The 18824-nt window shown below is 35.4% G+C and overlaps 1 protein-coding gene and 1 pseudogene across 1 annotated transcript; one reads left to right on the top strand and one right to left on the bottom strand.

Moving 5' to 3' along the window:
- LOC104763116 lies at positions 9559-12273 on the top strand (annotated as a pseudogene).
- On the bottom strand, positions 13096-17664 carry LOC104760501 (DNA replication licensing factor MCM6-like). Its single transcript, XM_010483439.2, has 18 exons — positions 17458-17664; positions 17177-17336; positions 16953-17078; positions 16670-16832; positions 16375-16568; positions 16083-16278; positions 15927-16004; positions 15564-15793; positions 15360-15474; positions 15136-15210; positions 14905-15045; positions 14585-14788; positions 14329-14490; positions 14178-14233; positions 13950-14092; positions 13760-13870; positions 13530-13660; positions 13096-13408 (listed from the first exon to the last, which is right to left on the bottom strand). The coding sequence occupies exons 1-18, from the start codon at positions 17525-17527 to the stop codon at positions 13271-13273; spliced, it is 2493 nt and encodes an 830-aa protein (XP_010481741.1). The 5' UTR covers positions 17528-17664; the 3' UTR covers positions 13096-13270.

Raw genomic sequence — 18824 nt, forward strand, 5'->3', positions numbered from 1 at the left:
CCAGGGCCATCTTATACCTCTCATCAACCCCTCTGTAGAACGTGTTGATGAGTGATTCTGGTGTGAATCCATGGTGAGGACATTCTCTCTTAGTAGTCTTTGAACCTTTCCCAAGCCTCATGGAATGACTCAGTAGCATGCTGCTGGAAGCCTGAAATCTTATTCCTAAGAAGAGTATTCCTTGCTTGAGTAAAATATTGTCCCAAGAACGCAGCTTTATACTCATCCCATGTTCGAATGGTATCTCCCTTCAAAGACTTAAACCAACGATGAGCTTTATCACTCAGAGAAAATGAGAACAACTTGCATTTGACAGCATCATCAGGTATCCCATTCATTCGCGTCGTGCCACATATATCCTCAAAGTACTCCAAATGATAAACTGGGTTCTCTGACAGTAGACCATGAAACTGATTTTGCTTCACTAAACCCAACAGTGCTTGTTTGATCTCAAAATCATTTCTGGCGATTGGAGGATGTTGGATACCTCTGCGGTACATCTCAGCGTTGAGAGCATCATGTTCCCTCAAAATCTGTCGAACATTTGCCGGTCTTTGATTAAAAGCATCTAAACGGGTAGCTTCACGTCGCACAGCTTCTCTTTGTGCAGCTGCACAGGCAGCATCTCCACCAGCAGGAGGATTAACGTTCCCAGCAGGAGGGGGATCCTCAAACTCTCCATGATGTTCATCTTCATGATGTTCATCATCCACATTGCCAACATTTCGACCAGCTAAACCATCATCCATTTCAGCAAGTCTTTTCTTTCTCCTATTCTCTCTCTCAAACTTTCCCAAGTCTTCATGATATTGTTCTAGGTGTGAAGAGCCTGCACTGCGGGTCATACACCTGAAAACACCAAAAAGACAAAAAAGCTTTGGTTACCAGCTGTAAATAAAAATACTCTAGACTATAAACTAATCATAAATCTCTAGGTAACGCAATTGGTCCCCGGCAACAGCGCCAACTTGATTGCTCGAGTATTTACCCGATAAACTTAACCGCAAGGCAATATATGCGGGATCGAATCCACAAGGACCAATGGTACACTAAAGATTTTCGAGACTTGTAAATAGCTAAAGCGAACGAAAGTTTGTTTGTTTGGTTTCAGAAATTGTAAATAAAAATGCAATAAATAAAACGATTTAACTTATGCGATTAAAACATTGGGCTATAGGGTATTTCAGAGATCAATGACCAATGGGAAAATGAAACAAGGATTTCAATAGTTAAGAACCGTTCTAGAACATGAACACAAGATTTGACTAACCCGCTTTCAAGGTATTAATCACTAAAGTTGACTACTCAATTACTAAACTTTCATTTGTAATCTCCTAATCAAATTTGCATTATCAAACAAGTTCACTAAGTTCACAATATCCCCTAACATCAACTTTCGCAGGTTAGAGAAATATTGCTCAATTCATATTGGTTAAGGCATTCTATCGAACACTTGTGATGCGTAGAAAGACCTAGAATCTAGAACAAGGTGATCAGTCTTATTCTAGCATTAAGAGCATATGAATCAAAGAACCACAAAGAAAAAATAGAATTCCCAAGCAACAATTGAACCATTAAATCATTTGATCCCCTACTTAGAACCCTAAAACCCAATTAGGTGACTACTCACACATAGCAAAAGAGAGAACAAAAATCGTAGATAAAGAAAACATGATTAAATTGCAGAAATAATAAGAAAGGGTTTAGAAATCTTCTCCAAATTTTCAATGAGGATGGATCTCTAGAATCCCAAAAGAGCGGCTTACAAAAAGTCTCAGGTTGCAGAAAAACTCAGAAAAATAGAATTTAGCATCGCACCCCTTGCTAATTAGGGTTTGGGGGTATTTATACCCTTATTAAAATAAAATATATAAAATCAAAAATGAGAATAGAAAAGTTTAGAAAAAGAAAATAAGTGTCTGGAATGTAGTCAAAACAGACTTCACCAGACTTTAATAGACTTGTGAATAAATTTCACCAGACTTGTCTACAGACTTCAAACTTCACCAGACTTGTCTTCAAACTTCACCAGACTTCTCCAGACTTGTCTACAGACTTCACCAGACTTCTCCAGACTTGTCTACAGACTTCACCAGACCTCTCCAGACTTCAACATACTTGTCTACAGACTTTACTAGACTTCTTTAGACTTGTCCAAACTTCATTCTTCAGTTCAACTTAAAGATATCCAGAAGTCACTTCCTGCTGCTTTATTCAAATTAAGCTCGAATCCAACCAAAAAACTCCAAATCTAGCACATTGTCTCCACAACTAATCACAACAGAAGAAAAGACCAAAAAGACACAAAAGACGGACAAAGATGCGACAAATGACTCAAAACGAATATTAAATGAAAGACAAAAGACACCAAAAACACAATACATCAAACAAAAGGCCTTTTTTGTAGAATATGTATAAAAGTTTTTTTACTTAGATGTAAAAGGCCTTTTTTCTTTTCTATAATATGTAAAAGGCCTTACAAAATAAAGTTGTGGCATTCTGTAGAAAACTTAAAACTTTTGTAATATAATAAAAGGGCACATTTTTAAATTTTTGCGTAGGGCTCTCGTGATTGCTGGACCGACACTTCCCTTCAGCAATGGATGAGAGATCACTGCCCCTGGATTGTCAGCCTCACCTCCACAGTCATCGTGTTCGTGTTCATCGGGTTCGAGAAAGTCATTGTAACCATGATCGAAATTTTTTTTTAGAGGTTTTGTATTTCAGGCTTTGATACCATGAACAAATCGATGAATTATGTGTGTCTCATCACATACATATATACATAATAATGTATTCTGGACAAAAAATGTTTTGATTTAAAAAAGTAGGGTTCGCCCTAGTTAAAACTCTCTCCCAGGCACAGAAGTCGAGATAGCCGCTCATCCCCAAGATGAGTCTTCGTCGGCGACAATTCTCAAACTCTACCTACTATTAAACGGCCTTCTTCATCTATCTTCTCGGACCCACTCGTCCGAAGACCTTACCTCGCATTTTGTCGGCCTCTAGTTGCCGGCGAGATCTTTCTTCCTTATTTTCACCATGGTTTCTGGTGAGATATTCCCGATTCCTTCTCTCTCTTTCCGCAAGCCACTCGCAGCGCTGGTGAGCAAATCAGCCAAATCTTCGTATTCAACTTTGTCACTATCAAGTGAAGAACATTTTGCGGAGTACTCTCCACACACTGGTTCCACCAGAGTCACCGGATCCGCCGCACATACCTGACTCATCTCCTTCTCTTGTGTTGCTCATCACTCTCTCCTCATGTCCACAAAGCAGTTTCTGCTTTTTTGACCACGGGTTATGCTTCGAGTTGACGGATGTCGTAGCCAAAATTCCCTCACTTGAGTTCTCGCGGCATGGTAAATCTAGATCTGCTCCCGTTGAACGCCGTCAACGGCTACTCCTTCTTCGTAGAGGAGATCCGCCTCCCTTCACTGGTCTCTGCTCAGCCAGTTTCTCCCGTTGTCTCATTTCCGGAAAGATCCTCTTGACACTTCCCCTAAACCTAGCTGTCTGTTCTTTTCTCACTCACACCACTCACGGCTTTGCTTTATGGTGGGCCTTGACCTGGGCCAGATTGTCATGTGGTCTAGTCCGTTATTCATCCACTTCCTCCCATGTGGAGTGATTGCTCCTTTCATGTAAAAGGGAAAGAGCATGAATCAGCTTAGTGGTTAAGATGTATTGTTTTAACTTACTAGATTTGATGGTTTTATCAAAAGCTAAGCATCAAAAGTAATATCTGCAAATTGTGCAAGTGTATCGTTGTAGCTCCAATGTACAACTCTTATTCCGTAAGGGTCTTTTTGTAGCTTTATTCCTATATATCTCATTTTCCTCCTCATGTGTTAGATCACTTAAACTTAGTCCTTCTTTTTTGGAGAAATTGTTCTCATCAAAATCCTCCATTATAGAGTGAATTATGGTATCTTTATTCTTACTGGATATTGCTGTTAAAAACTTCACCTCAACCATACATGCGAGAACGCATCTTGGCGGTACGAACACACTTGGAAAGATGGTCTTTGTAGTGCCATACTCTGAGCCCCTTGTATCCTCCTGTGAGAAAAGAGTTGCTTTTAAATTCTTCTTTGAGCAAAGAGAGACCCTTTTGGTGTATATCCCTCAACTGTGAGGTGTGTGTATTCTCATAACAGTATCAAATGGGAGAAAACATGTTTTTCCGTCATTGATGTCTATCTCAGGGGGAATTGATACGCTTGTGTATCATTGTACACCAACCATACTCAAGGGCTTTATCTCTCTACGAAGCTTATTGCTTGGCTCGGGACCGTGGATGGCAATCGTATGGTTTCGGGTTTCTCTTCTATTTGCAGACTATGGTTCTGTGACTGCGAGAAGTAATTCTCGTCCTTCTTGCGACCTCCCTTTTCAGGGAATGGATGTTTCGACACTTCAGGCGCAATATTGGAAGCGTAAAACTGCTAGGAATCTTATGTATCCTATGCGGCAATGTTTATCATCGGAGTTATCAGTCTGGCAACAGATCACACTCCCCGTATTTGGATGGCCTACTAGCATAGTAGAGCTCTTTATCTTTTGGGTCTTTAATCCCTTTGTTTTAGCTTCTAAGCCTAGTTATGTTTCTTTCTGTTTTATTTCATGGTTTTTTGTATCATGTGTTGTATACAACATACCATGGTCAAGTTTCCTCTTCTGTAACTTTACTGGTCTGCGTTCGGCTCCCCTTAAAGGAGAGTTTGTAAACCTGTAACTTAATCTAAAGGAATGTTTGTCGACAAAAAAAAAAAAAAAAAAANATTCTGGACCTAAGTGCTATGATACTCGCGAATATACAACAATAATGAAAGGAAACTAAATAATCCAATCCCTAAACATACGGGATTGATTAATACTCCAATAGTTGGTTCTTGCAGCTTGTTGGTTGTGTCATGTGTGTTTTTTTTTGTTTTGTAGATTTTCGCTCTTCTCTGCTTCCTGTGTATCTATGCAACCGTCTCTCTAAAACGGAAAATGGTATAAAACCTAACATAATTATATACCAAATATAAACTTTTACTTTTATATTAAATGGTTACAAAGCAAATCAGTTCAACTAGAATACAAGGATTATAATTGCCCCACACACAAAAAAAATACATACACGTCTATTCTATATATGTATATGGTTCTCTTGAACAGCCTTTTGATTCAGAGATTAACATAGCTACCTAACATCTAGTACAATCACGGAGTCTTCATAAAAAGAAAAACAACAATCTTTAGTACTTGGGTCTAAGACCATCAATGGAGCTTTGCTTTGTCGGACTTCTTAAGTTAATAACGGAAAAAGATGAAGAAACAAGACAAGTATTTTTTCAAGAGGTCTTTCAATATAGGTATACCACCGAACATTTATAATTTTATATAGTACAGTCACGAACTCCTTTACAAAATGTATTTTCTCTATTTCTCTAAGCATATCACTTTTTTTTTTTTTTTTTAAATAGATACCGGATATATTACTTTTTTAAAAAAGTTTCGTACAGAGTAGGAGAATTTGACATGAGTAGCTTTACTTATAATAGATACTATAAGCTAGGGAACTTGGACGTTCGCGAACCATAAGTAGAGGTAGGTGTCTTGTGGAGTGACTGCTACTGTGAAGGCTCGATGACGATGAGTCTCCTCTCTGTCCAGTCCTGTCAGTCGCCGTCGCATTAGAACTTGAATTTCCCTCCTGATCCTCTCTCCAGTGCAGAAATTGGCAGAGTGAAGCCTTCTGTTACGCTCCGACCAAATGCTGTGTATTAAGGCTTGAAACACCAGCTTGCAAATGATATTAAGTTTTCTGTTGGGTGTCGGCTTCTTCAGCCAGATAAGAAGACCGTTGAAGTTTGAGGAGATTGGAGGAGCTAGGTGAGCGAAGAAGTCCATCCAGAGATCGCAGGAGTAGGGGCATTGAAAGAACAAATGATCTCTGCTCTCCTCTCCTGAAGCACAGAGAAGACAGCTTGAAGGAACCTGCAAATTCCAGTTTCTCAAACGATCCCTTGTTGTTAGTCGATTGAGAACCGTGAGCCAGGACATGAAAGCCAATTTCGGTATATGTTCTTTAAACCAAATCTGGGTATGACAAGGAAAACTGATGCGAAGAATCGTGTTAGAGAGCGATCGAGAATCCTGGAATGTTTAAATAGGAAGTGTAATTAAATACTTTCATCCAAATACTTATCTTGAAATACATATTATAATGTTTTCTTGACTCTAATAAATTTATTTGCAAAAATAAATAGTAAAACTTAAATTATAAATGTTAAACATTTCAACCAAAACCCAATGTATATTTCTAAACTAGAAAAAACTACATTTTCATCCAAAAATAATTAATGACATAAGAAATACTATATAACATAAGAAATACTACCAAAAAATAAAACATAATTTAATTTTTAATTATTAATTATAAAAATATATTCCCGGTGGGAACCTAATTCTTTTCATTTATATAGAATTCAAAATCATTACTATTTACCATTTTCTTCGTTTACCACTTTAGAATTCTCATTTTTACTATTCATCTAAATCTCTTTAGATTTCCTTAACGATAATCTAAGAAAACGATTTGAAGCGACCAAAGCATCATTACGACTTCCTTAATTAAGATCGATCGTTCGGAGAGCATTCACTAAAAACTTTATATTATATAGTTCAGAAATCTTTATCAATAAAATATTTTGTTCTCCCTTTGTGCAGTAAAAATGTATACAAATCTGTTAAACTTATCCCCAAATCCTAAAGTAATTGCGTCCATATAAAAGTTGTTTTTTGATGATCAATTCCAATTTGGGTGACATTCATATGTGAACATCTTTTAAATATACATATATATGGTTTTATATCAACATGCATATGCATAAATATAAATCATCTCTATATAAGTAAAAGAGAAGTACAAATTCGAAAATTGCTCAAAATTTCTCAGATTGTCATTCAATTTGTTGTAAAGGAGAATGTATATTGAAATTGGAAGAGGTAATTTTGTAAAAAAACTAAGGAATCGACATTACCCGATCCGTTTGGAGAAAGGATCCGCGTCCTTCCACTTATAACCCGGTTTGAATGTTGTTGGGCTTCACGTGAATGTCGTTTTGGCCTGTACGAAAACCACCAAAAAAGCCTTGCCCATTAGTTGTTTCACACATAATCGAAAGAATATACGAATAAAAAGAAATCTTCAAAACTTAATCACCACAAAATCTCGATTCTATTTCTAAAAAAATCATAACTATCTAACAAACCAAAATTCCATAATCAACGCTCAAATCTTTCGTCATATATTGAATATTTCCCGTAAATCAACCATCATTCATTCTAAATTGGCGAAGTATCTTTTTCTGTTAAGCGTATCCAAGACTTTTTGCTTTCACAAAAAACTAACATTCAAACTTTTTTACCTAAACCCTAAACTACTATTCATCTATAAATATGATCATCAAACACTTACCATTCCTCTTTTAAAAGTCGTTAAACACACAAAAAGTATTGCCAATGGCTGCAGCTTGGCATTCATCTGAGATGTTAAGCCTTAGAAGACTTCATGGAAAGTTCAAGTTTGGATTCTTCATACCTGGAAGACGTATAGAGCAAAATTTGGTGAAACCTTGGACATGGTACTCGCTGACGTTCAAGTGAAGTGAGTATAAAGAATTTTTTTAAAACTATCACTATTTTGTATACATACATATTCAAGTTGTATTCTTATAAAACTAAACAAATCTAATGTTATTTCAGGGTACAAAGATCCACGCTTCCATGAAAAATGACTTGATGAACTGGTGTGGAAACAAGATCATTCCAGGAGAATGGAGATCAGTTGAACATTTTTCCTTTGTCAATTTGGGATAAAATTCCATCTTTTTTATAAAAAAAAAACAGATTTTGAAATTAAGGTCTCTTTGATTCATATTAAAACCTGAATTAAGTTATTTGAGATGCTTACTTCAACGAAAACAAACTTACAAAATTTATATTCGATTTTGAAATTGTATAAACCCCAAATTTTGAATTTGGTTTTTCATGATTATCACTATATAATCGGAAATTATTGTCATCAGATTTACAAATATTTTTTGGGTAATGTTCAATTCGAAAGGTATATGTTATTTGAATTGCGAACTGGGTTAAATTTGAAGATCAACAACCACATAAATTATAAAACAAAGTTGTAAATTGGTTAGTTACGAACCTCGGATCCACCAGAATCGGGTGCTTTTGTTGGAGTCTCATCTTTGATTAAACCTACACAATAGAATCAAGTATGAAAACAAGAGAAATTACAAGAAGAAAGAATAAGAAAAGAAGAAGGGAGTTGTTCTTCTCTTCTCTCTCTCTGCCTCGACGACAACGAAAGGAGTTGTTGTGTCGTAAGGTGGAGGAAGGAAAGTTGTATGGGCTTTGGTGTAGAATTGAAGGCCCAAATAGTAAATAAGTTATTTTGTGTTGTTAAGAAAAAAAAATAGAGTAAATAGGTTAAAATAAGTTGCAGTAGAAATGTTATCCTAAAATATTATTACATATTTGATTCATGTATAGTATAAATATCTAAAAATAATTTATAATGTATGTACATTAATTATCAGAATTTGAGTTTTTCTTTAAAAAAAATTATTGTAAATATTATATCTCATATCTCATATCAAAAGATTTGCAAATGGAACATTTTTTCTATAAAAACTTATAAGATATTAATGTCGTAAAGACACTAATGTAATATATGTGATACTATAAATAGTTTTGATGTATAAAAACTAAATTACTTACGAAATACAAAAATATTAATTTAAATAGGAAAAATATTAATTTATATTTAAAAACAATTTGATTTCTTTTAATTATTTTAAAATATATTTTAGAGGTCTGTCCTCTTGGACTTAACAAGGGTTATTGAACATAACATTGAACACACAAAATTTTAATATTTTTTCTTCCTAAACAAGTAGAAGAGGTTTTACAATCACATAGAAGTCTATGCGGATTGCGGGTTTTAGTGGATAAGCCTATGCGGGTTGCGGGTTTAGCGGGCAAGCCTATGCGAGTAGTAGCAAGGCCATGTAGATTACAAATCAGACAAGCTAAAATGGATGTGGGCTGATACATTTGACATAATAAACACAAAAATAATAGACAAAACGATATATAAGTTTAAAAAAGTGTGATATGTGTTAAATATACCGTGCATCAAAACCGAACAGAAAAACAAAAAATATTTGATTTTCATTCAATACACACACAAAATATATAAAACATTTTATTTTACTCTTTGACCTAGACACGAAAAATAAAGCATTCATAAATATAATATATCTAACAAAATAAAAAAAAATAATATACCCGCGTTGTATCGCGGGTTCAAACCTAGTATATATGATTAAGATAAACATATACCTCTGTTTATTATCACCAACATGTATAAGGCATAACGATATATATATGACCATCAACTCTCAATTTTTCCTATATATAGGTCTACCCCGTTGCAAATAATCCACCACCACTCTCTCTTTCTCTCTTTCTCTCTCTCATTTCATGACTATGGAAACACGAAATCAGGATATATGCTTCAATTTTTTTAAATTGCCACCTTCTCAATGGGGTGATCACTTCCTCAGTGTTCCCTTCACTGACTCGGTGAGTCTATATAACCATTAACAACTATATATATAACAGTATATATAATAGTCAAATGTATATATATGTCCAGAACCATGATATAAAAAGACTAGTAATTTGTGTTGCATGTTTATTACATTATTACCTGATATGTGTGATGTGTCAAAGAAATGGTACTTGCGTCTCATGAAATTTCTAAATTTCTTTTGGTTTATTAAAGCTAAAGTTACTTGTCACATTGACATGTATATATTTCTACTTTCAGGATTTTGATGTCCTTGCTAGAGACATTGAGGAACTCAAACCTAAAGTGAGAGAAGACATATTTAGTTTGTCTTCCGATGCAATAAAGAGGAAGATACTTTCGATTCATTTGCTGATCAGCCTTGGTCTCTCTTATCATTTTGAGAACGAGATCGAAGAGACCTTGAAACATGCTTTTGAAAATATAGAAGATTTGATCGCTGATGAAAATGATTTGTATACAATCTCAACCATGTTTCGAGTTTTTAGAACATGCGGTTACAATATGTTGTCCGGTACGGATTTTTTTAAAACATGCATGTCATAAAATTGTTGATGTACATTTTGATTTAGATGAATATATAATCCATTAAAAATAACTAATGATTTATTTTTATATAGATGTCTTCAACAGATTCAAAGGAAAAAACGGCAAGTTCAAGGAAAGTTTAACTAAAGATGTTAAGGGTATGTTAAAGCTTCTACGAAGCTGGGCACTTTAGGACAACGACGGATCATATATTGGATGAAGCATCGAGCTTCACACTAGACCACTTGGAGCCACTAGCTACACGTCACAGAGCGAGCCCACCAAATATGTTAAAGCTTATACAAAAGGCCCTTCACATACCTCAACACCGGAAAAGCCAAGCCCTAATTGCAAGAGAATATATTTCATTCTATGAACAAGAAGCGGACCGTGATGAAACACTGCTCAAGCTAGCCAAGCTCAATTTCAAGTTCTTCCAGCTTCATTATTTCCAAGAATTAAAAACTATCACCATGTATGTGGATTAATTATCTAGTTTTCTTCTAAAAGAGCTAGCTAGGGAACTAAACCATACGTTGTATATATAATATTTTGTATATTTTCGTAGGTGGTGGAGGGAACTAAACCATACGTTAAACCTCCCACGTAACAGCAAAGAAAGAACTGTCGAGAGTTAGTTCTCGGCACTGGTGATCAACTTTGAGCCTCAGGTTTCACTTGGCAGAATTATGTCAGCTAAGTTATACTTACTAATCACTTTTTTAGATGACGCTTGCGATATCCATGGTTCAATTCCTGAAGATACAAGCCTGGTTGATTGTCTTGAAAGGTACATATATAACTTGAAACGATTCATGCAATCTCATTACAAAATCCAATAAACAAATAATACTCTATAATCACTTTTGCATTTTATGTGAGCAGATGGGAACCAGATTACATGGGAAATCTTCAAGGTCACATGAAGAGTTCCTTCCAATTTGTGATGTACGTTTTTAAAGAGTATGAAGAAATATTGAGGTCACAAGAAAGATCATTTATGCTGCTGAAGATGATAGAAGAGGTGATTATTTATACTAACCCTAAGTATTCATAACCAAATCCATATGATTATCATATTCATGGCTGGTAAAAAGAATTTACCATGTTAAAAATTTTGGTGTAACTAAGCAGTTCAAGATACTCCTGAGGTCAAACCTAGAGCTTATCAAATGGTCACGAGCAGGTCACATGCCTAACTTTGATGAGTACATGGAGGCTGGTGAAGTTGAGGTTGGTGCCTATGCAGCCATGGCATGTTCTATTATGGGACTTGGAGAGATTGGTAAGAAGAAAGATTTTGAGTTGCTAAGATCTAGGCCAAAGCTCGTCCGTTCTTTGGCTGCAAAGACACGTCTCATGGATGACATGACCGATTATGAGGTACACAAAAACGTTATTTCAGAAAAGATTAGGCAATGATTTAAACCGAATCTATCGACCGGATGTGACCGGGAACCGTTCTTTTTGCCAAACCTGGTCTACATCAAAAATTTGTTACCCCGATCGAAAACCGTAACTACATATATTTGATTTTTTTTTTTTTGTCAACATATTTGATGAATTAATATTTTACAATTTACGTGAAAGAAATAAATTCTTGCTTTCCCTATATTAATTTTTTTTTTCCCTATTGTGGAAGGATACAAAAAGTCAAAAACTCTTAACTAAATTTGTGTTTAGATGTCACAACATTTTCTAATTTAACTAAATTTTTCAGGACGATATGAAGAAAGGATATACTGCAAACGCAGTCAACTATTACATGAAGCAACATGGAGTTACCAAAGAAGAAGCCAATATGAAATTTGAGAAAATGATTGGAAATATTAACAAGATCGTAAACGAAGAGTGCATCAAAATGACCAACATTTCTCGTCCAATTCTTAACCAGTTCATCGGTTTCGGACGCTTGTTAGATGTTCTCTATACAGAAGATGATGTCTTCAACCATCGCGATGGAAAGTTCAAGGATTATATATTTACTTTGCTCATAGATCCAATACATCCTTAGATTCTGGTGACTCGGTAAAAATATCATTTTCTTCCTTTTGGGTTTCGTTGAAGTGTGTTGTGTTGATCTCATGAAATCAACATAAGTCAAATAAATTTAAGTTCAAAATGATGAATCATTTTGGCTATGATATGTTGTGTTTTTATGGGGTTGGACTCATTTTTTATTTTATCTTGCTTTTTTTTTTTTTCAAGTCTACGAATATTTCATAAATTTGAAGTATCTTGAGTATATTTGGAGTAATTCGGGTCTTGCTAATGAAACATGACAAAATTTGGAGTAAACGTGTGCATAGACGAACAAAGAAACAAAAATTCAGCATTTGGCAGTTCAAAGCACCTATGTGGGACACAAATATCAACCCACGTTACTTTATGTACCAAACGGCATCACTTATGACCAGGCAATACCAATCCACGATGGCATCCAACAACTTTAGCATCTCTAATCTCTTGGACCAGTACCAGCTACGACATTTCCATATCAGTCAAGGATACTAGTCCACTGTCCGTGTTTCTTTACCGATATCGAGACAGGTTTCAAAGTTAATTAGTCCATTAGAAATTTTTATGTCTTTAGGGCAGAGCATGAATCAAATGAAAGAATGATCCTCTTCACTGTAATATGTTTAGAATTCTTGTGTAATCAAGCAGTTCGAGATATTAGTGAGATCAAACCTTGAGCTTATTAAAATGGGCCCGAGCTGGTCGCGTGCCTAACATGGAGGCTGGCGAGGATGAGGTTGGTTCGTATGCAGCCATGCATGTGCGATTATAGGGCTTGGAGAATGGTAAGAATGAAGAATTTACGTGATTATGAGGTAAATATTTAAAATTTAGAGGATAGTTAACCAATACATGGAGTAACATAGAATTACCAAAGAAGAAGCAAATATAGAATTAGAGCGGGTAACTATCTGAAGGATCATATCCAACATCTATAAGAGTTTTATGATTTGAGAAGATATAATTTTCTCTAGTGTCGATAAAGTTAACTGAATTCAAAATTCCAATAAAATTAGTTCACTTAAAGAGTACTACAAATTTATATCTTAACGCTTACTAACATCACTCAACTACATAATTTGGAGCAACAGCCAAGATCCTCTCATCTCTTTGTGAAGATTTTTTCCTTGTTTCTTCTGTTTCTGCGGCTTCTTGCTCATTAGCTAACACTATAAGATGACCTTCTTTACATACCAAGCTCTGTACGATGCATAGAATGTGTTAGACAGAAACATAATTTTAACTAATAAGATTGTTTCTTTAACAAAAAAAAAACTAATAAGATTGTTTAGGATTTTTTACAAGCTTTTTAAGATTTTACCTCAATGATGGCTCTGAGTTTCTTGATATCGAGTTTTACTTGCTCTTGTGAACTATATTTCTTTTTCTCATTTTGTTGATCGATGTACCATCGAATCAGTTCCTTTTGTCTTATTCCAGGCAATTCCGAACCTAAAGAAGAAAAAGAGTTACTAGTCGCATAATGTATCTTTTTCAAGAGTTAAAGAGAAAAATGAATGGTATGAAGAATTGAAGAGTGATGTTGCTTACTGTCTTTGTTTACAGTTTCTTCATGTTGTCTAAGGCGAATGACTAAGGCCTGTGTGATTCTATCATATTCTTCCTCGCTAATCACCAGCTTTTGAGCTGCTGCTCCATTATCTGTTGCCAAACCATGTTGTTAGTTAAGGTTCTTAACTGAGTCAGAGAAAAAAGAAGAGCATAAACAGTGTGCAAGTACCTGCAGTTGCAGGGGCTGGCTCAGCTGCACCATTCTGTTGATCCTCATCTCCATTATCAGGGTTTTCAATGTCATCTGTGTCGTCCATGTTCTCACCATTAGCATCTTGGTACTCAGAAAGATCGATATCCCCTGACTCAACACTGGATAAGAGAAACAAATATGATCGTTATCGGTTAAGGTTTTGAGACAATTTAAGAGAAAAAAAAAAGAGATGTTAAACGTTACCTGATGACTGAAGTCTTCAACAGTCTGACAGCTAGTAGAACATGACTTGGTTTAACCTGAAAGAAATATAACAAATTTTCAAATCAAGCAAAATAACGACTGGTAGAATTAAAAAAAAAAGACATGGCAATATTGTTCAGGATAATCTCACCAGAATTTCCAAATGACTCCTAGCAATGGCTTCTGAGAGCCTGATCAGTGCCTCTAGCTGCCTAACTGTCATTCGATATGCGACTCTTGTGCCTGGAGTTGTATCACCTCTACGAAGAGCAACATAAGACTCGACAAGTAGCTTTCTTGCTTCTGGGCTTAGCTGCAACACAACAGATGAAGATAGCGAAAAGATGTTAGCACCTCCAACAGAAGAGTCTTTTGCAATCAAAACATTTTTTGGGCTAGTCTACAACCTTTGGCTTTAACGTTTTGGCATATGCAATGTAGCGCTTAAGTTGTACGGTAGTGAACTCAGGAGAAAGCGCTGCTTCATGCTTCTGGTGAACTCGCACGATATGATGGGCAATGTGGTAATCCGTTACCTCATCAGGGTCATCAATCATAACGTACACAAGATCAAACCTCGAAAGAATGGCAGGTGGAAGATTGACGTTATACTGAAAAGAGCATGATCAAACCCTAATTAGATATGAATGCTTCCATTAAACTTTTTCAGCAAAGAAAGGAATACAAATATGTATCTGTTTGGATTCATTTTTGGGGATGACCTCACCTTAAGTGGTTTAGATTTATCATATCGCCCACCAACAGGATTAGCTGCTGCAAGAATTGATGTCCTAGCATTCAAGGTTGCTTGTATCCCAGCTTTTGTAATGCTTATGGTTTGCTGCTCCATCGCTTCATGAATAGCAACCTATACATCCAAATGTAACAATAGTTTTCATCAAACACTGTCTCGGATACTTAATCCTCTGTTCTGTAACAACCAATGATGCTCACTTACCTGATCTTTGATATCCATCTTGTCAAACTCGTCAATGCAACATATTCCATTGTCAGCAAGCATTAAAGCACCAGCCTGTTAAAGAGTCAGATAGCATTAATAACAACAAGAGTGCAGAAATCAAATGTTTGTAGAAAGGCTAGCATTCTTCAAAGTGATTATAAAGTTTTGGTTACTAGAAAGTTTCCTTGCAAGTAATAAATTTCCATCAATTCAAAATTTACCTCAATGCAAAATTCACCAGTTTCCGGTTCTTTCGCAACAGTTGCAGTCAACCCAGCTGCAGAAGAGGACTTCCCAGATGTATACACAGATCTTGGTACTATGCCTGCGGTATACCTGCAATTAACAAACCAAAACTGAGGCATGAGATTTCAGTCTAAAGAAGAGAAAAAAAGACAGCTCTGAATTTCAATGAGAATCAGTACTTGAGGAATTGGGATTTAGCACAGCTGGGGTCCCCAACTATACAAACATTGATGTCTCCTCTAAGGTTGATGCCTTCATGAGTAGTCTTGTGCACACCGCCTAAAAGCATAAGCAGAACTGCACGTTTGATGTCTTGATGACCAAAAACGGTTGGGGCCATGCTTCCAACTAACTTATTGAAGTAATCAGGGGTATTTCTCATCTGCTGAATTTCATCTAGTTCATCTGCCTGTAAATTTCAAATAAGGACCTATGAAATTAGTTGTATACATAAGCGTGTAAGAGGTTGGATAAAAGAGCAAAGCCAGGACCCTGATGAATAATAACTGTCTCAAGTCCAGTAAATAAATTTTAAACCTCACCGTGAACTGCTGCTGATCATCTTCATTAGAATCATTTTGGCGGTTCCTCATATCAGTGTTCCTACTACCATCAGCAATCTGGAGAAAAAAATAAACATTGAGATTGATCAACACATCTCAGGTTTAGGTTTGACAGATACTAAAAAGTTGACAAACCTGCACTGAGTTGGCGATAAAGGCAAGCCGATACGAAAGATCTCTAACTCCCAGAGCCTTGAGACCTTGAACACCTTCATGTCCAGCAGTAGAGCTTTTCTGTTGGGACGAGTCTCGACGGCATTCTGCTCTCTCTCCAGGTGCTGCTAGTGCTGATATGTCAGGTATAACAACAACAGTTCCGGTAAAAATAACCCTGTGAAGACACATACACAAGTACAAAGAATGTCAATCTTGATTCTTGTGAAGATAGAAGAAATAACTTAGAGAACTGGCGCAGGAGAAATCTTACGTGTCACCAGCTCTAGCCTGTTCAACAATCTCATGACGCAGAATGACATCCAAAGACCGTGGCAAGGAACCAGCAGGTATCTCTTTTGAAGTCTCCTGCATTCTAACTCTTTGCCAATCCGCAAACTTGCTCTCTTGTCTAAGCAACGCCCATCTTGCTCTGTTCAAACAAGTTGGGCTCACACAGATCGTAGGCTGCACCAAAGCCACAAATTATATAAAACAAACAAAACAAAAAGACAAGCTAAACACTTCCTACAAAATGTTAAAAGAACCCAAACTCAAGAACCAATTACCTGTGTATACTTAAACTGTTGTTCAACATTCTTTATAACACTACCACAATCTAAACACTTAAACGTCCCATAAAGCAGCTCAGGTCTCACTTCACTTGTTCTAGTAACCACACCAGTCACCGACACTAACTTCCCAATTTCTGCAGACGTTAACTCCCTCAACCTGCCAAAATTATGATAACAAAAGTCATCATCAGAATTCACTAAAATTCAGCCAAAACCATCCTAACAACAACAACTCTAGAATCAAAATCATCAATTAGGACTATATAAAAGGCATTACCTTTTAGTGAAAGGGAGATTGTAGAAGGAAACATTGATATCTTTATTGGGAGTATCATCCGAAATGAAAGAAGGATTCATTTCAATCACAAACCGCTTACACGCATTCCTCAAATACGGCTCAAACCTAAACCAATTCCAAACACACAAAAATCAAAAACCCCAGAACAAATCTTAACACACCCAATTCAATAAAAAGCTAGGGTTTTAGATAATTATACAAACCTCAAATACTCGTCAGCTATTGCTTTCTGAAGAGCATCATTAAAACCCATAACATGTGAGAAATCAATATACATCATTGTTGATTCACCGCCTCGAATCGCTTCAATCTCCGCTTCGTAATACAGTTCCGGCTTGTTCGCATCTAATCGGAAACTGGAAAACCCAATTTCGGAAACCAAATAAAAAACGCTAATTTCAACCTAAAGCGAATGAAATTGAGTGGATAAACAAAACAAAAAAGAGCCCAGAAAAAAAAAAAAAAAAAAAAAAAAAAACCTTTTGTNACTCGAGGAAGACGTTCTCTACTTGAATCGCTTGTTCATCCATTACAAACCCACCAAAAGCTTCCATTTTTCAAATTCTTCCCTCACTGACAATTTTCCCTCTTCACCACCAAAAACAAAACCCTAAAGTTGTTTGAACAGATAGCAAAAAAACGTTTCTCCACTGTGGGCAAAAGAGAAATGGCGAGTCTGTTGTGGCGGGAACTTAATGTGCCGCCGTCTAACATTTTCCCGCTAAAATCATAGCGAGATGTCAATTGGGCCTATAAATTGGGCTTATATATTGGGCCTTAATAGATTGACCTTTTCGGAGTATTTAGTTAGGGGTATTATTGGATTCTAATTTATAAAGATTTTTGAAGAGTTTAACAAAATCATTAAAAATGAATAGTGAAAGATTGTTAAAGATTGTTCAAAAGTTTTGTTGATTAGTTTTCTAAAATCTTGTAAAGTACTCCAAACAATCCCTGTATTTTTATGATACTTTGCATGACTTTATTTTGTAAATAAAGTCATGAACCAATAACATAATAATTGAATTCATTAACAATATAGATTCTTTTGTTTAATTGAATAACACAAAACTTTTAATGACTTTATAAAAGTCTAAATCCAATAACCCAAATTTATTCAGATTTTAAATGACTTTTTACAAATCACAAACTAATAACACTAAACTTTAACAGAATTTAACAAAATTTTGATCTAATAACAACATATTCTACATAAAATTTAAAATCTTTAAAACTCTATTCAAATCTCAAACCAATAACCCAGATTAATTGATGTTTAAAAACTTTGGTTGTTAAGGAAAACAACAAAAAAAAACAAACAAACAAACATTGACGAATGTTTAGCTATTTTTTACATCATTAGAAAGAAAAATAGATAAGATCATTTGAATTTTCTGTTTACTAAATTATGAACAAGTAAAACCTTACAAGATTTGGTATACTATCTCTTATCGTATATTTCTCTCTATTTATAGATTAACGTAACAAAATCTGTTACCAATTCTCTTGCCTATATAAATCTGAGTTCAATCTTCATACAACAGAAACAAGATTCATTAATCAATCAAAAAGAAATTATTGTTGACTTAGCTTAAACAGAAGATATCCTAAAGAGATAAGGATTAGAAATTATATTTAGGAGTTATCTAAATATAACAAAATAGGAAATTGAGAGAATAGGAAGTTGTCCTAAAAGAGAAAAGGAAATTTGTTTAGGTCTATGCATATATAAGGAGTAGTCAAGGTGTGGCATATTTGAGAGAGCTTAGGTTTTGAGAGTTATTTTCTTAAGCAATAAAGAGAGCTATTCTTTATCAATCTAGAGTTCTTAAAACAACTTAATATTCTATA

Source organism: Camelina sativa, chromosome 18 (genome assembly GCF_000633955.1).
Source record: "Camelina sativa cultivar DH55 chromosome 18, Cs, whole genome shotgun sequence".
Classification (NCBI taxonomy): domain Eukaryota; kingdom Viridiplantae; phylum Streptophyta; class Magnoliopsida; order Brassicales; family Brassicaceae; genus Camelina; species Camelina sativa.